Raw genomic sequence first — 18,192 nt, 5'->3', positions numbered from 1 at the left:
CTACTTGCCTCCCTGAGACCTGGACTTAACTAGAGGGCTGCTCCCCCTCACCTGCACACCTATGGATGCCTGTTGGAAGGCACATGCATACCGGCTGGCCCTGCAGACAGCTGCATGGCATTGGTAACTGCAACAAGATGCTGTAGCCTGTGTGTTTGTGGCAGCAAGGCCACCAACTAGGCTTCCCCCTCTACCTTTTGAGAGCACTGGCATTGCTGCCAGCTTCCTCCAGTTTGGACTGATTAGCTGGATGCCTGGGATCTGGAATGTTCCACACCCTCCCCACCTTTGCTTTGTAATTAGGTTTGCCACTTAATGGTGCTCTTGGAATTCCTGAGTCCCATAGCAAAAGTCTGATAATGGGGTTTAAAGCAAATAGGTACATGAACTTAAAAATGCCCCGAGAGCCATAATGGCCCTCAGTGCGGCCCAAGAGAAAGACGGGACTGTCCCCAATTTGCTTTGAGCCACTCTTCTCACAGTCTCATGGGTAGGCCTGTCCTGTTAATGAGCCGTATGCTCGGTTCTTCTTGTTCCTCCTGATTTTCTTCTTCTTCTTCTTTTTTTTAACCTTGGAAATGGGAACAATGTCCTGATAGGCCCCTTGTCGTCATGTCACTTGTTCTTTGCAGAGGTGACAAACAGCTCTTAGTAAAAACAAACAACCAAAAACAAGTGGCAATAGAGCATTCTCTCTGTCTACCCTGCCTCCCCTAGCATCTCGCACAGCTTAGCTCAGCCTGAGTCACTATCCCCACTCTGTTTTGATCCACAGCAGCCATCATTCCTGTGTCTTCTGTCAGTGGTATATTTACATATCTGAGTAAATGAGACAAACTGATGCTTTCCAGTTTTGTTCTGGGCATCTTACAAACAGCCACCTTCAAACAGGCTGAACACAATCTTTAAAAGTCAGTACAGGAACTAGAACTGGATAGGAAAATAGATCCTGAAGCTTTGTCCCCTCTTCCAACCTGAAAGAGCGTGTTTGCTGTCCTAAGCCTCCCCAGGACTTCTGTCAGCGCAAAGAAGGGCATCTGTTTCCCAAGCCACTGTAATAGTCAGGGTAGGCCAGACCATGCTACAGTGACAAACAGATTCCCCAATCTGTGGCTTAGGGTGGTAGAGATTTTTTTTTTGTTCCTGTCAAATATCCAAAGCAGGTCAATGGGGACATTTTGTTCCTATAGTGTGCTCTTGCGTTCCTCTTGGGAGGAAGAAACTTGGGAAGTGCACACACAGGTACACATGCTTGGTCATACTTGTAAGCAGTGCCTGTTCACACACGCATACTTAGTCACACTCAGAAGCGATGCCTGTTCACACACATATGCTTCGTCACACTCACAAGTGATACCTTTCACACACACATGCTTGGTCATACTCACAAGCAGTGCCTGTTCACACACGCATGCTTTTTTTTTTTTTTTTCTTTTTTTTTTTTTTTAATTTTATTAATTTATTCTTGTTACATCTCAATGTTTATCCCATCCCTTGTATCCTCCCATTCCATCCTCCCCCCCCCCATTTCCCATTATTCCCCTCCCCTATGACTGTTCCTGAGGGGGATTACCTCCCCCTATATATTCTCATAGGGTATCAAGTCCTCTTCTTGGCTACTTGCTGTCCATACCTCTGAGTGCCACCAGGTCTCCCCCTCCAGGGGACATGGTCAAATGTGAGGCACCAGGAGTGACGTGAGAAAGTCCGTATACACTCTCCACTCAACTGTGGAGAATATTCTGACCATTGGCCTAGATCTGGGAAGGGGTTTTAAAGGTTTACCCTCCTGTAATTTGCCTGGGCTGGATGACTTAGTTGAGCGGGACCCCTGTGCCCAAAATCCTGCCCTATCATATTGTTTCTACTTGTAGATTTCTAGGACCCTCTGGGATCCTTTTATTTTTGTTGCTGTTCTCCCATGCGTCTCTCATTTAGAGTCCCAATAGGATGCCTTCCCCTCTGTCCCAGTTTCCTGGTTAGTGAAGGCTCTCGTGGGACATGCCCCTTGGGCTAGTATGCAGATATAAGTGAGGATATACCATTTGATTCTTTCTGCTTCTGGGTTAATTCACTCATTATGATCATTTCTAGCTCAATCCATTTATCCACAAATTTCAGGAATTCCTTGTTTTTAGTAGCTGAGTAGTATTCCATAGTGTATATGTACCACAGTTTCTTTATCCACTCTTCTACTGAGGGACACTTAGGCTGTTTCCATGTTCTGGCTATTATGAATAAGGCTGCTATGAACATGGTTGAGCAAATTTTCTTGTTGTGTGCTGGAGCATCTTCTGGGTATATTCCAAGGAGTGGAATAGCTGGGTCTTGAGGAAGCCCTATTCCCATTTTTCTGAGGTAGCACCAGATAGATTTCCAAAGTGGCTGTACTAGTTTGCATTCCCACCAGCAATGAAGGAGTGTTCCTCTCTCCCCACATCCTCGCCAGCATGTGGTGTCGCTTGAATTTTTGATCTTAGCCATTCTGATGGGTGTAAGATGGAATCTCAGAGCTGTTTTGATTTGCATTTCCCTGATGACTAAGGAGGTTGAGCATTTCTTTAAGTGTTTCTCAGCCATTTGATACTCCTCTGTTGAGAATTCTCTGTTTAGTTCCAAGCCCCATTTCTCAATTGGGTTATTCGGTTTGGTGGTGTTTAATTTCTTGAGTTCTTTATATATTTTGGATATTAGACCTTTGTCAGATGTAGGGTTGGTGAAGATTTTTTCCCAGTCTGTAGGCTGTCGCTTTGTTCTCTTGACAGTGTCTCCTGCCTTACAGAAGCTTCCCAGCCTCATGAGGTCCCATTTATTAATGGTTGACATTAAGGCCTGGGCCGTTGGTGTTCTGTTCAGGAAGTTGTCTCCTGTGCCAATATGTTCCAGGCTCTTTCCCACTTTTTCTTCTAAGTGGCTTAGTGTCCATGCTTAATCACACTCAGAAGCGATGCCTGTTCACACACGCATGCTTAATCACACTCGCAAGCAATGCCTGTTCACACAGCATGCTTAGTCACACTCACAAGCAATGCCTGTTCATACACGCATGCTTAGTCATACTCGATGCCTGTTCCCCTGCTCACTTTGCTTCTGTAAAATTCTAGATGTGGCCATATTTCACAAAGCAGGGACATATACTCTCTGTATACAGAGGAAGAGCTGGTCTCCACACAAGCATTAATGTCATCTGCCTTCTGGTCCTTTGCCAGCACACACAGAGAACTCTATCTCAATGCAGCCATTCTAGAACAGTGTCCCCTGAACACTGACAATTGCCATGCAAGTCAAGAATGGATTTTTTCACTATTAAGTAGCAAATATTCTTCATTGCTGTATTATTTGAGGAGTTTGTGGTGTAGCTCAGTTGGTAAAACGCTGGCCCCATAGGTATGAGGACATGAGTTCAACCCTCAAGTTCACATTAAAAAAAAAAAAAAAAAAAAGCCAGGTATCGTGGTGCATGTCTGTGATCCCAGCCCCAGTGGGGTAGGGCCAAGAAAGTCCGTGGGGCATGCTGGTCAGCCATCATAGCCAAATTGGTGATCTGCAGGCCAATGAGAAATCCTGACTCATAAAACAGAGTAGCTAGCACCAGAGAAGTGATACCCAAGGTTGACCCAGTTAGACAGGGACATTTATGCACCCATTACAGCAAGCACCTTTAAGCTCACATGCATTTACACATGCACTCTTATTTGGTGTAGACATACTAAGCCTCTCTGAAGCAGAGTGGTGTCCCTCAGTGTGCTGTTTCTCTCCTACCACAATGCCCTGAGTAACTAAAATGGAGAGGGGAGAACGGTAGCTCCGGAAAAAGGATGGTTTTGTGAAACCTGCCCTCCACGTAGCCTCCCATGAGCCTCTTCTGGCCTGACCCAAATGGTAAGTATGCTATGGTTTTTGACCCAAGTGACATGTTTCTTGCTATCTTTCAGTTCTTCAACATGTGTACTCATGGGGAAGGTGGAGACAGGGACAGCTCACATACCCAGTGCCAGTCCGTCTCCCCAGGATGTTTTCTCACACAGCCAAGACAATCACTGGTTTCCTGTGACTTTCTACACAGCAATAATTTTGTTCCCCTCCAACAACTGCTAGGATCTCTCTGTCTTTGCTCACATCTGGAGCCTGTAGACAGTGGCAGCTCCCTTCCTCTTTGTTTACACCCGTTGCATGTGAAGAAACCCAGTAAGTGACTAGTGCAAACAACACTACTCAGCTGCTCAGGGCAATTGTACTTCCTTTTCTCTTCCCTCATCTGCATGGAGATGCTTCCAGAATCACTTTGGGTTGCCTGTGCCCTAGTATACTGTTTTAAAAATAAAACCCACATGTGGAAATGCCCATTCATATAAAGGAGGAAATAACAAGAGCTGCCGTATCGTATCCGAAGAGCCCACGTGCGCCTCGGGATCTTCTTAGTTTATTTTCTTTCATCCTTACAACCACTCTGGGGGTGGCATCCTTATTTTACAAAGGATGAAAAGGCTTGGGGGGTGCTCAGGCTAGTGAGCGGCAGAGCTGGGACTCAGCCCCCTCCCCCACCAGCCCTCTGCAGCTCTCTCCTCTCCAGTGCATGGCTTCACAAAAGCAGCTAGTCCACCTTAGCATGGTGAGGGCCACTGAGCATCAGTCGGGGTGCTCAGGGTAGAGGTTATCCGTACCCCAAAGCCAATTTGCACATTCCCAGGACAGTTGGTAGCCAGGAGTCCATTGCATAGAATTCATAAATCTAGTGTTCACCCAGGTCCTCCAGGGAACACAAAGGGATTAAGAACAACTAAAAAGAAATCTAGGCCAGGTATGGTGGCACACGCCTTTAATCCCAGCACTCGGGAGGCAGAGGCAGGTGGATCACTGTGAGTTCGAGGCCAGCCTGGTGTACAAAGTGAGTCCAGGACAGCCAAGGCTACACAGAGAAACCCTTTCTTGAAAAACAAAAATCAAAAAACAAAACAAAACAAATCTAAAAGGTCCTGAATGTGGGGGCCTCCGTATAAAGACCTCTGTGTTCTAGGCCACACTCATGTGAACTTGGGCAAAAAAACCTGGGCTCTCTAAGCCTTAGTTTCCACATCAATGCAAAGTGGAGAGAATTTAAAAATCCTATTTTATAGGCTCGTAGGAAGAATTTACTGAAACAACAAGGACCACGCCATGTGTGTCTCTTGGTACAGAAGAAACCCCGGGGAAGTGATGTCTGGTGTTGTCACTTTGAGTCTTCAGGGGTGGGGCACTTTCTAATTGGTGAAATGCTCATCTGCTGCTGTCTCATCACTCTTCCCCAAGCTGTCTTAGCTGTCTGGTCCGGCCTGCGGCCCTATCGTTCTTGCCTCACATACTATCGCCCAGGTCCCCAAGAATCTCTGGGAACATGATTTGTCATCAAAGAGACATTTGTAGGTAGCTAACTGGGACATGCCACGTTGCAGGGCAACCATAAAGAGGAATGCGAACACCAAGGAGTAAGCTGCAGTAATGTTCCGTTCTCATGACTTCAGCTGGCAAATCAAAGACATGTTAGTACCAAGTAACCAGGTCTATGCAGCCAAATGGCATGGATACGCATGGTGCTTTTGTGCACCGAGGCTGTGCCAGAGGTTTCTAATGAAGGGCTGGGCCAAGCTAAGGGCCACCCTCAAGACTTGAGCCAGCCCAGGCAGTAGAAACTGGCGGGTGAAGGACCCCACCATAAATGACAGACTGGCATCTGCCAAGTATGCAGACACGTATCTGCTGTGGTTTTCTGACCCTTCCAAATAACTCTACAGGGTAGATGCTGGCATCACCACCAGTGTTTTCAGATTGGTAAACTGAGGCGTAGAATTCAGAAAGTCTCAAAAGGGGTAGGATTTTAGTACAGGCATTTGGACATCCGTTTTCCTGAACTACATTCTGAACCTGACCCTTTTAGCCATGAGGCTGATTTACCTGTGCTGTAAGGGATGGAGAGAGTTGTCAGACAGACTGTGTCAGGTGGGAGAGTGTGTACCTAGTGACAAGCTCCCCTTGGATAGTGAATATTTGCTTGTGTTTTTGTGCACTTAGCTTGGCAACGCAGCAAAATGAGTCAATTCCAGCCTTGGCTGTCTGGCTCCTCGCTGTTTTTGTTTAGACAGATTATAAGCACAGAGCAGACAAGAAAATTAAAGGGGAATCACGTTCAGTCCCCAGTAATAGAAGAAACAGGAGTACTGACGTGGAACAGATAGTTTCCCAGCTCAGAGCCCTGCCCCACCCCCATCTATTAGTACAGCCCTTGAACCCTGCGCACTGGACATCTCTGTTCGGCGGAGGCCCCCACAGCCCGCACGCCCACTAAGCTGTGCCCTTTCTGTTGGCAGGTAACCTGGACATCACTCCCGACGACCCACGCTGGATTGGAGCCTGGTGGGGTGGCTTTCTGCTCTGTGGTGCCTTGCTCTTCTTCTCATCCCTCTTGATGTTCGGCTTCCCACAGTCCCTGCCCCCACACTCAGATCCTGGCATGGAGAGTGAGCAGGCTATGCTCTCAGAAAGAGAATACGAGAGGCCCAAGCCCAGCAATGGGGTCCTGAGACACCCCTTGGAGCCAGACAGCAGTGCCTCCTGTTTCCAACAGCTGAAAGGTAAGAGACCAGAACGTGATGGTCAGAACAAAAGGATGCTGTGATGGGCTGAGGGGAAGGGTGGCATCTGGGGGATCTGAGGGTTTTACATAATTGACCCACACAAACTTTATGCTTAAGGTATGACCAGAACGTTTAACAAATGCAAAAATAAGGTGGCCACCACCTATTGATGAAATCCTGGTGGCTAACATATAAGAGTCTCACTTTGGGGCACTGCAAAGCCCTAGACATCTTAAAAGAAAAATAAAAACAAATGCAGCTTTTCTGACAGAATAGCAAGGTGTAAGTAATAACGTCAATTGATAGAGATCTTTTCTGCGTCGTTTCCACCCTCAGCATGGTGTCTCACAGTGAACCATGACAGTGATATTTCATATAGCCCAGTAGCCACAAGCTGTTCCATGCCCCTCCCCCTCCCTCACACACACATACCCCCAAGGGAGCTGCATGTGGTGTTCCCTAACTTGCTTGGATCCACCAGAGTACCTGCTGGAGTTTAGACGTGAACAGTTGGCTGCAGGGATCCACAGGTGCCTGCGCATGTGCCAGGCTGGCATACTTCCTCTTAGGGAAGTTGGGATGGAAGGAAGATGGATAGACAGTCACTTCTTGTTTTCTTCTTTTTTTATTAATTTATTCAAATTACAACTCAATTGTTCTCCCATCACTTATATCCTCCCGTTCCTCCTACTGTGCCACCCCCACCCTATTACCCTCCCTTAGGTCCATGTACAAAGGGGACCGCCTCCGCCACTTTATGGTTACAGGCTAACAAGTCTCATCTTGGTAGCCTGCCTGTTCTTTCTTTGAGTGCCACCAGGGATCCCCACCAAGGGGAGGTTGTCAAATATGGAGCACCAGAGCTCCTGTCAGAGTTAGTCCATGCTCTCCACATAACTGCGGAGGATGTCCTCTCCATTGGCTAGATCAGAGTAGGGGTTCGGTGAGAAATATAGAAGATGGGGAAATAGAAGGATCCAAAGGATCTTAGAAACCTACAAGAAGAACATCGTAATGGGTGAATCAGGGCCCAGGGGGGTCTGCTCAAACTATTGCACTAACCAAGAACAATACAAGTAGTAAACACCGGACCCCTACTCTGACAGTCACCTCTTGTTAACCAGACTCTGAGAGCGATATGGACTGCATTCCAAGGCACTGGCCGCATTTCCCTGAGGTCAAATCAAAGTCAAGGTACACACCTCTAGGAGGAGGTGCACTTGTGGCAGGCGATGTTCGCAAGCCTTGACTAACCCCGTGGCCCTTCATCGTCTCACTCCACACTGGCCAGAAGCATGCTCCATTCTCCCTGCCATATTTCCACAAGTGTAAGGCTGTGGTATACTTTTCTATGACAGCATCATCCTGAGGAAAAAGCTCTGCCTGGCAGAGACACTTAATCAAACCTGGGAGTCCATGAGGAATAGAACGAACCAGTGCTCTTTCTGAAAAGACACTAATTTAATAACTTGATGTCATGCCTGGCCCCGTGTTCTCTGTCAGTATCTACAAGTGCTGTGAGCCAACTGATGGCCTTAAAATTCCTCTTTTTAAGCTCTGAGTACACTAGTAGGTGAGAAGTCCAGCTAGCGTATGTCCGCGGAGGTTGCCTTAGCTGGAACCATCCCCTCTGTGAGTGTGTAAATTACCTCTACCTTCGAAACTGGTATATTCCAAAAGTCCCAAGCCAGCTGGATGGCGATGCCTGCTGTTATCTTAAGAGCACAGCTGACTGTAATTTCAGGCCCCATACCCACACTAATCTATCAGGCTGGCCTCAGAGTGGGTCTGGCGAGAGAGAACCCTCATCTTTGGTAGTGGCAACCTTTCCAGATCTTTCTTTGTCTGGGTGATGGTTCTATCTCCCACAAACCACATCCATAAGCCCTCCTTTTTCATCTGTGGGAATTCAAAGATAAAAAAAATAAACAACTGGGCCATCAGTGACCTCATCAGCAAGCCAGTGAAGACAGGCAGTGGCCCAGGAAGTGACAGACCTGCAGAGGGCCAGGAAGAGTAAAAGTCAGAGCTGAGCTAGGTCTTGAGCTGAGGGCTGTCACAGTTTCAGAGTGATTGCCACCCTGCTTCATCTTCTCCATTTCAGGAGTCCCTCCGTACTAAGGGCTAGGGACATGGCCATGATCCAGTGCCTTGTGTCCTGGAACTTACGTTTCAGTAGAGGAGGCATGTAACAAGAGAGGACAATTCCAAGTGAAGATGAGCACTGAGTAAATTGTTGGGCCTGGGATGAGAGATGTGCATTTGGGTCCATGGGTTCCAAATTCACTAGGCCACAGGTGGTCAAGTATGGTATCTGTGTGAACACACTTCATGAGTAGTGGTTTGGAATGAGTCCCTTACTTAGTGGGTCCACTAATGGACTAGGCTAGAGGACATTCCAGCAGCATAGGAAAGCTGTGTCTCTAGAAGACTCTGCGAGAGCAGGAATCCAGTGACATGAGCTATTGCGCTAATAAGCAACCATCCAGGTGCGGGCCACCAAGAAGGGCCCACTGTAGTTCATCCTTTATCTTCTGCCATGAGCTGAATGCTTTTGCCACAGGAACATGTCTACCAAACGTGCCCTCCAGTGCTGCCCATGTTCCCACACTAACTCTTCATTGGATTCACATAAACAAACCAACAAACTCAAAAGCCCTGCTGGTCTTCACACATGTTCATGACCAAAACTATGTGGACCACTGTCAGATATAACAGAGGAATGCATACCTCAAAATCCCAGTGGCCATTTCTCATGCACCTCTTTGGAGCTTTCAAAAAATTTTTTTTTCTTCTTGTACAACCTACCTGTTCTAGAAAATCTGTCTGCAACAGCCTTTCAACCCCACCATGCAACGTTCCCAGGTTATTGAGAGAGAGAGAGAGAGAGAGAGAGAGAGAGAGAGAGAAAGAAAGAGAGAGAAGCCTAGCTAGAGTGGGACATCCTGTTCAGCTCTGTTCAGCTCAACCACATTCCCATTGTGCCATCTTGGTCATGACATTTGGCTCTTCCTGCCTTTCACATGGGGGATCTCATTTCATCTTTACAACAACTGCCTCAGTTTAGTGTTGCTATTTATCATCTTATACAAAGGGCTTATGCTGTGGTGCTGTGGGTGTTCGGTATATGGTTCAATTTTCAAGGCATATTCCTCCATCCTCCCCCCCAAAATAAAGAATGGACTTTGAAGTTCTGTTGCCAACAAAGCCAGCCATTGGCTAAGTTTGTAACTCTCTGAAGATGAGGGATGAAGACATGGAATCTGGCTTCAGAATACCCTGAAAGTCCCCAGCTTGTAGCAACTGTCACACAAGCATTTTGATAAAATACACAGCTGACAGATACTTGGGTACATTAAGCTGCAGTGTTACCCCCAGGTGGGAGGCTGCCAAATCCAGGCACAATTTTGGATCTCAAAATGCCACCAGATCTCTTTGCTTCTAAGCCTTGGCCCTGAGGTGCTTCTGCCCTGATGGTCCCACACTTGAGATGTCCCCACTGTCACCTTCATCCTAGTGCCTAGTCATCTTCTTTCCTCCCCTTTGATGCCAACAAGTTATATATTGGCACCTGGCATGACCCTCTTGCTGTACAGTGTGTGCAGAATTTATGAAAAGCTACCTAGAGGAGAGAATGGCTCAGTGAGACTGTAATAAATAATCCAGGGGCAACGAGGTGGCTCATTAGGCAAAGGTGATTGCTGCCAAGCCTGGCTACATGAGTTTGATCCCCAGAACTCACATGGCAGACAAAAAGAACTAACATCTACAAGTTCTTTGATCTTCACATACATGCCATGGCATGCTTGCTTATGCATGTGTGCACGCACAGGCGCACTCACACACAAATAAGTGTGAAATTTTTAATTAAAAGTAATACAACTACAGTCATTTTTATAAAAATAAACACTTACTCTTATTGTAATTTGCATGGGACATCTCACACCCACAGTCATGATTGTATAATGACATGTGCAGTGCTGTCAATTCCTGCATTCAGTGTCACCTCAATAGTTTTGCATTTCATTGCAAGGGATCTCAGATATCCCCTGGGAAGCTCTGGTGGGTATAATCTGGGTCCCCAGGAAAGTGACCTGTCCCCCTTCATCTGCTTGCCTGCTCTGTGTGGTGTGTGCAATGCGTCAGGAACACCCCCCTCTTCCCTCTTCTTTCTGCCTGGACTATCCTTCCTCCTTTAGTTCACTTTTGGGCTGTCACCTACATTGCCCTATCATCCACTTGGGCTCTGCAAAGCCCCTACTACTATGTTCTCATTGCAGTCTGGGCCACTCAGGATGGTGGTCTTGCATCTACCCCCAGAACAACGCTCTCATTTTTCTCTACATTTACAGTGCAAGACCGGGCCTGACATGGAAATGGTACCATTTTAATGAACGAAGTAAAAATGAACAGTTTGCTAGCATGTGCACAGATGAATCCATGCATGTACACAAGTACACACACACACACACACACACACACACACATACTACCACCACCACCAAAACAACAGCAGTAACAAAATATTTGTCCTCATCCATGATCTGTAGAATCTCTCTAGCACTACCATTGGTTCCAGTTTCACATATATGAAAATAAAACTTAGAGTTCAAAAGGAAAGGCATTTGAGCCAACATGGAAAAAGCAATGTCTGTCTCCTTAAGCTTGACATGATGCTGCCTCTCTGGCTGAATAGACTCTCAAAAAAAATAAATAAATAAACCAAGTGGCATCACCAGATGCTAAGGGACCTTTCAGCAGAGTGTACTAACAGTCTCCTGCAGCAGCACATATGTCCCCTGAAACAGTCTGTCTTCATTGGGGCTGCAGCTGAAAGGGGAGGACACATCTGCAGGGTCCTGACCTGCTGGGATCAGTGTAACTGCCTGTGTCAGGGCTCAGAATCCTCAGGGCAAGTCCTGACTTTGATCTCTGAGAGCGTCAGTGAGAAGCTGAGCCCTCTTGTCGCAGCCCTTCACCTTGACAGACAAGTGGCCTCTCAATGTCCTTGAAAAGAGTGCTTCACCCCGCGCACTTGCTCTAGGGGAGCCTCACTGTGAGAGGAACACAGCTCTGCCTTGATACCTCACCCTGGCCCAGCAGATCCCAGCACAGTGGGCAGTGGTCCTTCTGAGCTAAACCTCTGCTCCTGCATCCTGTTGCTGGTCTCCTCCCAGCTGCCATCTGCCCAAGGTCCCTTCCTAACCTAAGTTAGCAGCTTGATGGCGTTTAGAATCATCACTGAAACACATCTCTGGATGTACCAGTGCAGTTCCGGATAGGAAGACCCACCCCAAATGTAGGAACTTTATCCCTTCTGTTTCCTCACCATGGAAACAGTGTGACCAATCTGTAGCCTCCAATGCCTGCTGTGGCCCCCTCCCCACTGTGGCAAATGGTACCCACAGACTGTGAGACTGAATAAGCCCTTCTTCCTTCATGTCACTTCAGGGCAACTAGAAAGGCAACTGATGCAGCACCTGATCACGTTGCCACGTTGCTGCTTAAAGGGACAGTGGCAAAGCCCTGCTGTGGCTCCTCTGATGTCTTTTTCACGTGAACCTTGTTCTGCATGTCAGTCTCCCACTCTCCTTACAAGCACCCTACTTTCCCCTGCCTGCTCCCTGCTTCCTGTGCCCTTCTCTGGGATTCATATCCTGTCTTGAACGTCAGCATCCTTTCTTTTCTGAAGCACAGCTTCCTGATTTCCTCAAGCGAGCCCTCCCCTTCCCTGGTATTTCACTTTTTCTTCTCCTGTTTTTAATCATTATCATTATTTTATTACTACTATTATTATTCTCTCATATATTATATCCCAATTACTGTTTTCCCTTCCTCCTCTCCTCCCAGTAGTCACATACATACACACACACACACACACACACACACACACACACACACACACACACTTCTCTCCCCTAGATCCACTGCTCCTCCATTCCGTTTCAGAAAAGAGCAGGCCTCCCAGGGATAGCAACCAAACTCGGCTTGGTATTCTCGTGGGACTCCTGAAGGTGGGAGTGGGGATTTTTTTTACTCTTTTGCTTACTCTTGGGACCCTTTTCCTCCTATTGCATTGCCTTGTTCAGCCTTAATATGAAGGTATGTGCCTAGTTTTATTGTGGCTTGACATACTAAGATCACTCTTGTAGATTCCAGGGAGTTTCCACTGCATTAGGTTTCTATCACAACCCAAATGTCCCCTGATTCCCATCATCTCTCCCATTACTCATCTGATCATTTTACTCTTTAGTGGGTGAGGCATTCCTTCCGTTGTACCTCCATGAAGGTGAAGACCCTTCCATTTTTGCTAGCACATAGTACTTCCCTCTGCAATGTGGTAAGAGGAGGAGTGAAGGGGTCCTGCAAGGAGCATTACCAGGCCCAGAGCAGCTTTGGTTTCTGCAGCATCCTGGCCATCTCTGCTTCAACCCACCCAGGCTCCGCCTTGTGTATGGCCTACCTGTGAACACGTGGTAAGAACCACGCATGCGCGTGTGCCACCACAAGCCCACAAGTGACCCACCTGCATCAGGAAGGGTCTGCTGGACCATGCTCCAGCCCTGGCTTCTTCCATTCATCTCCAGCTCAGCAGTTGGTTTCTGCCACATTGTTGGAGCCTGTACCTTTCATTTGAGTGTGTATGTGAGGAAGCCGGTAGTCTTCCTATAGATATGCTGTGAAGGTCTGCATGTTTGATTCCCTGGTAAAAGAAGCATTCTGCCTTTCCAAACACCTTGAGCCAGGCTGTGCCCATGTCCTGCTGTGTCACAGGAGTGTGGTTATGATTCCCCAGGGACCAAGCTGGTCAGTGGGTTCGTTGTGTTTTTTTATCATGGAGGGCCTGCTAGCGTCCAACATTTGGGGGACATGTCCCTTAGTGTGCTACTCTCCTGTGGCCGCTTCAGCAAAGCCACTGAAACAAACATGAGAGGGCACCCAGCAGGATGCCAGACATGGCTGGCGTATCAGAATGTCTGTTGAATGAATAAACAAAGGAAATAACTAGAAGATAGCATTTCCCAGAAAGGGGGGGGATCATCGAAACAGATCAAGAACATCAGAATGAGAAAGTAGTGGCTATCCAAACAAGTGAAGGCCTGTCTATGACCTTCTCGGTTTTTATGGAGGAAGGCAAGTTCTTGTGTGTATGCAGATGGACATGCATTTATATGCACATACATGTAGAAGCCAGAGTTCTACCTCATGTGTCATTCCTCCGGAGCCATCTGCGGTTCTTGTTGTTGGTTTTTATTTGTTTTTTGTTGTTAGTACTGTTTGGGCTTTTTTTTTTTTTTTTTTTTTTTTTTTTTCCATATAAGGCTAGCGAGTAAGACACTGGGAGAGCTCTGTTTGTCTCTTCCTTCCAGATGCTAGGATGACAAGCATGCTGTCTTAATGAGGGCTACTATTGCTATGATGAAACACCATGATCAAAAGCAAGTTGGGGAGGAAAGGGTTTAATTGGCTCACACTTCCATCAACTGAAGGAAGGCAGGACAGGAACTCTCAAACAAGCAGGAATCTGGAGGCAGGAGATGATGCAGAGGCCATGGAGGAGTGCTGCTTACTGGCTTGATTCCCGTGGCTTGCTTGGTCTGCTTTCTTACAGAATCCAGGACTATCAGCCAATTTTATGGCACCACCCACAGGGGCTGGGCCGGGCTCTCCCGCATCAATCACTAATTTAAAAAATGCCTTATAGCTGTATCTTATAGAGGCCTCTTCCCAATCGAGGTTCCCTCCCTTCAGATAAGTAGCTTCTGTCAAGTTGACACCAGGTTTTTTTATGTGGATTCTGGGGGTCGAACTCGAGTCCTCATGACTTGCACAGCAAGCACTTTACCAACTGAGCCATCTCTCCCCATTTGAGGGCCATGCTTTATGTCAGCATGTTAACCGCTTTGAGAAGGCCAGCTCCAAGGAAGGCTGGACGGCTTCATTTTCATCCATAGTTCTCCGGGCTGTATGAATGAGACTAAACTACTTCTGTGGCCATTGGCAAAGGCTACCAGAATGCAGGGTACACAATGGAGAGGACCACGGGAAGTTCAGAAGGATGTTGTAAAGCACGTGCTTGAAGACTTGGCACTGAAGGCCTACCTGGAAGGATGAGAGGAGAGGACGATGACATTGCCCAGGGTGGGGGTGGGGCGCAGTCAGAGGCAGGATGCACAACCAGATGTGCATCTAGTTGGTAATACGTGATTTGGAAAAGGTTGTGGTAGAAGCCAGGTGGGCACAGGCCCGTGTGTAGCAGAGTGTGTGGTATCTGAAACTGCTCAGAAGTCCTGGTTGCGTTATGAATGAAGCATCAAAGCCTTGGCATTGACCTTCAAATAAAAGTGCCCGGACTTTGTTTTATAAACCCCTGTTTCCCCCCCCCCCCCACCAGCAGTTTGAGTCCGCACCACCTGCATGGTGTCTTAAAATACCACTTTGTATCCACTCCGTAGGAAATTCTGTTCCCAGACTGGAGGAGGAGAGGCTCTGGGCATGGCGATTTCTGAAAGCCCCTCGAAGTCATTCTGACTAAATTGCTAACTGTAAATGAATGCCAGAGAGGAGGAGGACCCTTGCTGGGTCCCCAGGGAAGGCTGACAGGTCAGAGCTGTGCCCCTGCTTCCCCAAAGTTGAAGTGCTGAGAGAACAGTCACAAATAAGCTGGGGCAGGATGGAGCCCCCACAGTGACATGAGTACCAGGAGGGCCTGCTGCAAGCAAGCACACACAGTAGAAAGTGGCTGAGGGTCCAGGCTTTGAGTTTGGCTGTGCCTCAGCTTGCTCTACCAGAATGTTACCACCTCTTGTCTTTGTAGACTCTGCAGGAGTGAATTCCCTCATGTTGCTGGAGTTTTTCCTTCCATAAGAACTAGGAACAGCAAGCTCTGTACGGCACCAGGGCAGAGTACGTTTTCACAGAGGAAGTCTTAAGACACAGGCGTGAAGTGAGGGCGCCTGTTTGCTGGCACAACGCGTTATTGCTTAAGTCATTTTCTCTCTGCTGTCTTTGCCTTGGAAAGATATGCCTCGTTCATCTAAAAAAGCAGTTGCTGTTTCTGAGCCTCTTTTTTCCTGTCAGCTCTGTGAGCCCAGGGTAAATCTGAGCTTCCCAGGTCATCCATGGAGAAATGGAAGACACTGGGTGACACAGCCTAACTCTCACTCAGTTCTTGCTCTAAACAGGCTTGTCAGTGGTCCCACCACGCCTTTTCTCTAAGACCCTCCTGGTGGTCTGCCCAGACCAGTGCATACCAGCTCAAACTCTAGTTTCTTTCTACATATTTGTTTTGGGCTAATGGTTTTCTGTTTGCTCACCCAGGCCACAGCTTTCTCCTTACCAAGAAAGAAAGCATGGTCCTGTGCCTGTTTCCCTCTAAGTACAGGACACCTGGGAGCTACTTCCTGTAAGCACGCAATGAGAGAGGGCCAGGGCAGAGAACAAGGAACAGCTTCAACTGTACTGGTGGGGCCACAGTAGGCCCATGGCCAGTATGTGATAAGTGCTTGCTTCCAGAAGATTCTTGCTCACTTCTGGGTTCCTCTTGTACCTGGATTTCCTTCCTTTCTCTACCAAGGGGATCGTCTCAACAACTCCACAATTGTCAGTGGGAGTGACAAGAGAAGAGGCAATTAGTCTGGATTTCTGGTCCCAGAGCCAAGGCATTATTTACCTTGACTAATTGTCCCTCTTCCACCACAGACATGAGCCTGTGGGATTTCACTAATAGCTTGGTCATAGGTTTGCCTTTGCCTCTCAGAAGCCTGCGGAAGTTCCTCCTCCAAGCCTTTGTGATTTAGTTATTAGATTATTTAACCCTCCCTGACCCCTGTACTAATTAAGCATGTGGTCTTCTGGAACATGGTACCCTTGTCTGTTGAGCCTGCTCTCAGGTGGCTTTTCAGTGGGAAGGGCAGGAGGCTAGGCATCGTTGCCAGTTATGGCAGCTCTGGTTTGGGCACATGGAGAACTGGCTGGGAGACTGGTATGTCATAATGCTACCTCTTTCTTAAGGTGTGCCCTTAATCTCCGAATCACTCTAGGACCTCCATCATAGTACTTTTCCACGTTTCTCCTCCTTCCTTCCTTCCATCCATCCCATTGTGATGGGTTCTAATGATCTGCTCAGCTCTCTCCACCCCTCTGTTCTCTTTGGTCCTAGCTGTTGTGAAATGCTTCATGACCACCAGCTTTTTAAAAAGCATTTTCCCCAACTCAATTCAAATCCCTATGTCAGCCTGAAGGTTCAGAATTTGGGTTCTAGAGTTCAGGCTTACATGAGTGAGTCCATATTTCCCCCCTTCCACACTCAGCTTTGCATTGCTGTACAAGGTGGAGTTTAAAGGGCCTTGGTGCCCTATCTGAAGTGGTGATGCTAAAAACCTCCCTGCCACCACGATGGATGGATGCAAAGCCCTCAGCACGGTGTCCTGTCCTAGCAGTGGAAGGCCCACAAAGATGACTGCTGTAGTTATAATTGCCACATACACTGGCCTCATCTTCCTTTCCTGACACTATGAGCAGTGTTGTAGCAACACATCTTAATGAAAGAAAAGCAAGTTGAGGCCAAGTTCAGTAGAGCCTAAAAGATAATACTCAGAGTGTAATCATGTGGGGTCTCCATGGAGCCCCACAATAACCACTGTTGGGGCTCCTCAAAGTCCTCGGAGATAGTGACTTAGGACACTTGACTCCTAACCTGACCTGTGGATTGGTTCTATGGAGGAGGTGCCTCTATTTAGGAAGCCCTTGGCTCCAATGATGACTCCCAGGAACTCAGCATAATACCGCCATAGCTATGGTAACCCTGCCCCAGTCTTTTCCCAGCTGTCACCCAATAGTCCACTGACAGAGATGAACTGCCAATGTAAGTTCAGTGACTCCATGACACACTGTCCAAACATCAGGGACCCCTCCCTTGGCCTCACTTCTGCCTGCTAGCCTTGGCTGTCATTGAGCTCCTGCCTGTATGCCAGGGCTGCTGGAGCAGATGTTGCTTGAACTCAGGTCTTCTTTCATCTTCACAGATGGGCAGGGATGAGTCACAGACCTACTGAACCTTCAACCCAGAATCTAAATCCACAACATGTGCCTCCTTCCCTGGAGCATGGCCCCTGATTTGACTTTACCCCACTTTCCTCCCCAAACCTTTTTCTATGGTTCTGAGCTCCTCTTTCAGCCCTTCAACTCTTTATTCATTTCTCCCTCCCCTCACCCTTTCTTTCTTAGATCCGTTCCTCAAAAAATCTTGGAATGAGTCCCAGGTCCACATAATGCCAGATCATTTTTGACAGTGAAGTGGCAGGAATGAGAATGTCCTATAGGCTAATATATTTGGATACTTGGTCCTCAGTTGGTGGGACTGTTGGGAAGGATAAGTTAAGTGTGTCTGAGGTTTTAAAAGCCCATGCCATTGCCACTGACACTTAGCAGTCTCCCTCCCTCCCTCCCTCCCCCTTCTCTGTGTGTGTGTGTCATATCTCTCTCATTTCTCTCTCTTCTTCTTCCTCTTCCTCCTCCTTGTTCTTCTTATCCTTCTCTCTGTGTCTCTCTCCTCCTCTTCCTTCTTCTTCTTCTCTCT

General features: G+C 47.5%; 1 protein-coding gene across 1 annotated transcript in view; it reads left to right on the top strand.

Annotated features, from left to right (window-relative positions):
- Slco3a1 (solute carrier organic anion transporter family member 3A1) overlaps nucleotides 1-18,192 on the top strand; it is a 294,528-nt gene that overhangs the window by 220,682 nt on the left and 55,654 nt on the right. Inside the window, 1 exon segment of the mRNA XM_051148731.1 lies at nucleotides 6,345-6,608. Within this exon segment, the coding sequence (XP_051004688.1) occupies nucleotides 6,345-6,608 (264 nt within the window).

This window comes from Acomys russatus, chromosome 7 (assembly GCF_903995435.1).
Source record: "Acomys russatus chromosome 7, mAcoRus1.1, whole genome shotgun sequence".
NCBI lineage: Eukaryota > Metazoa > Chordata > Mammalia > Rodentia > Muridae > Acomys > Acomys russatus.
Note: the sequence above shows the minus strand (reverse complement) of the source record. Positions and strands in the feature narration are given on the sequence as shown.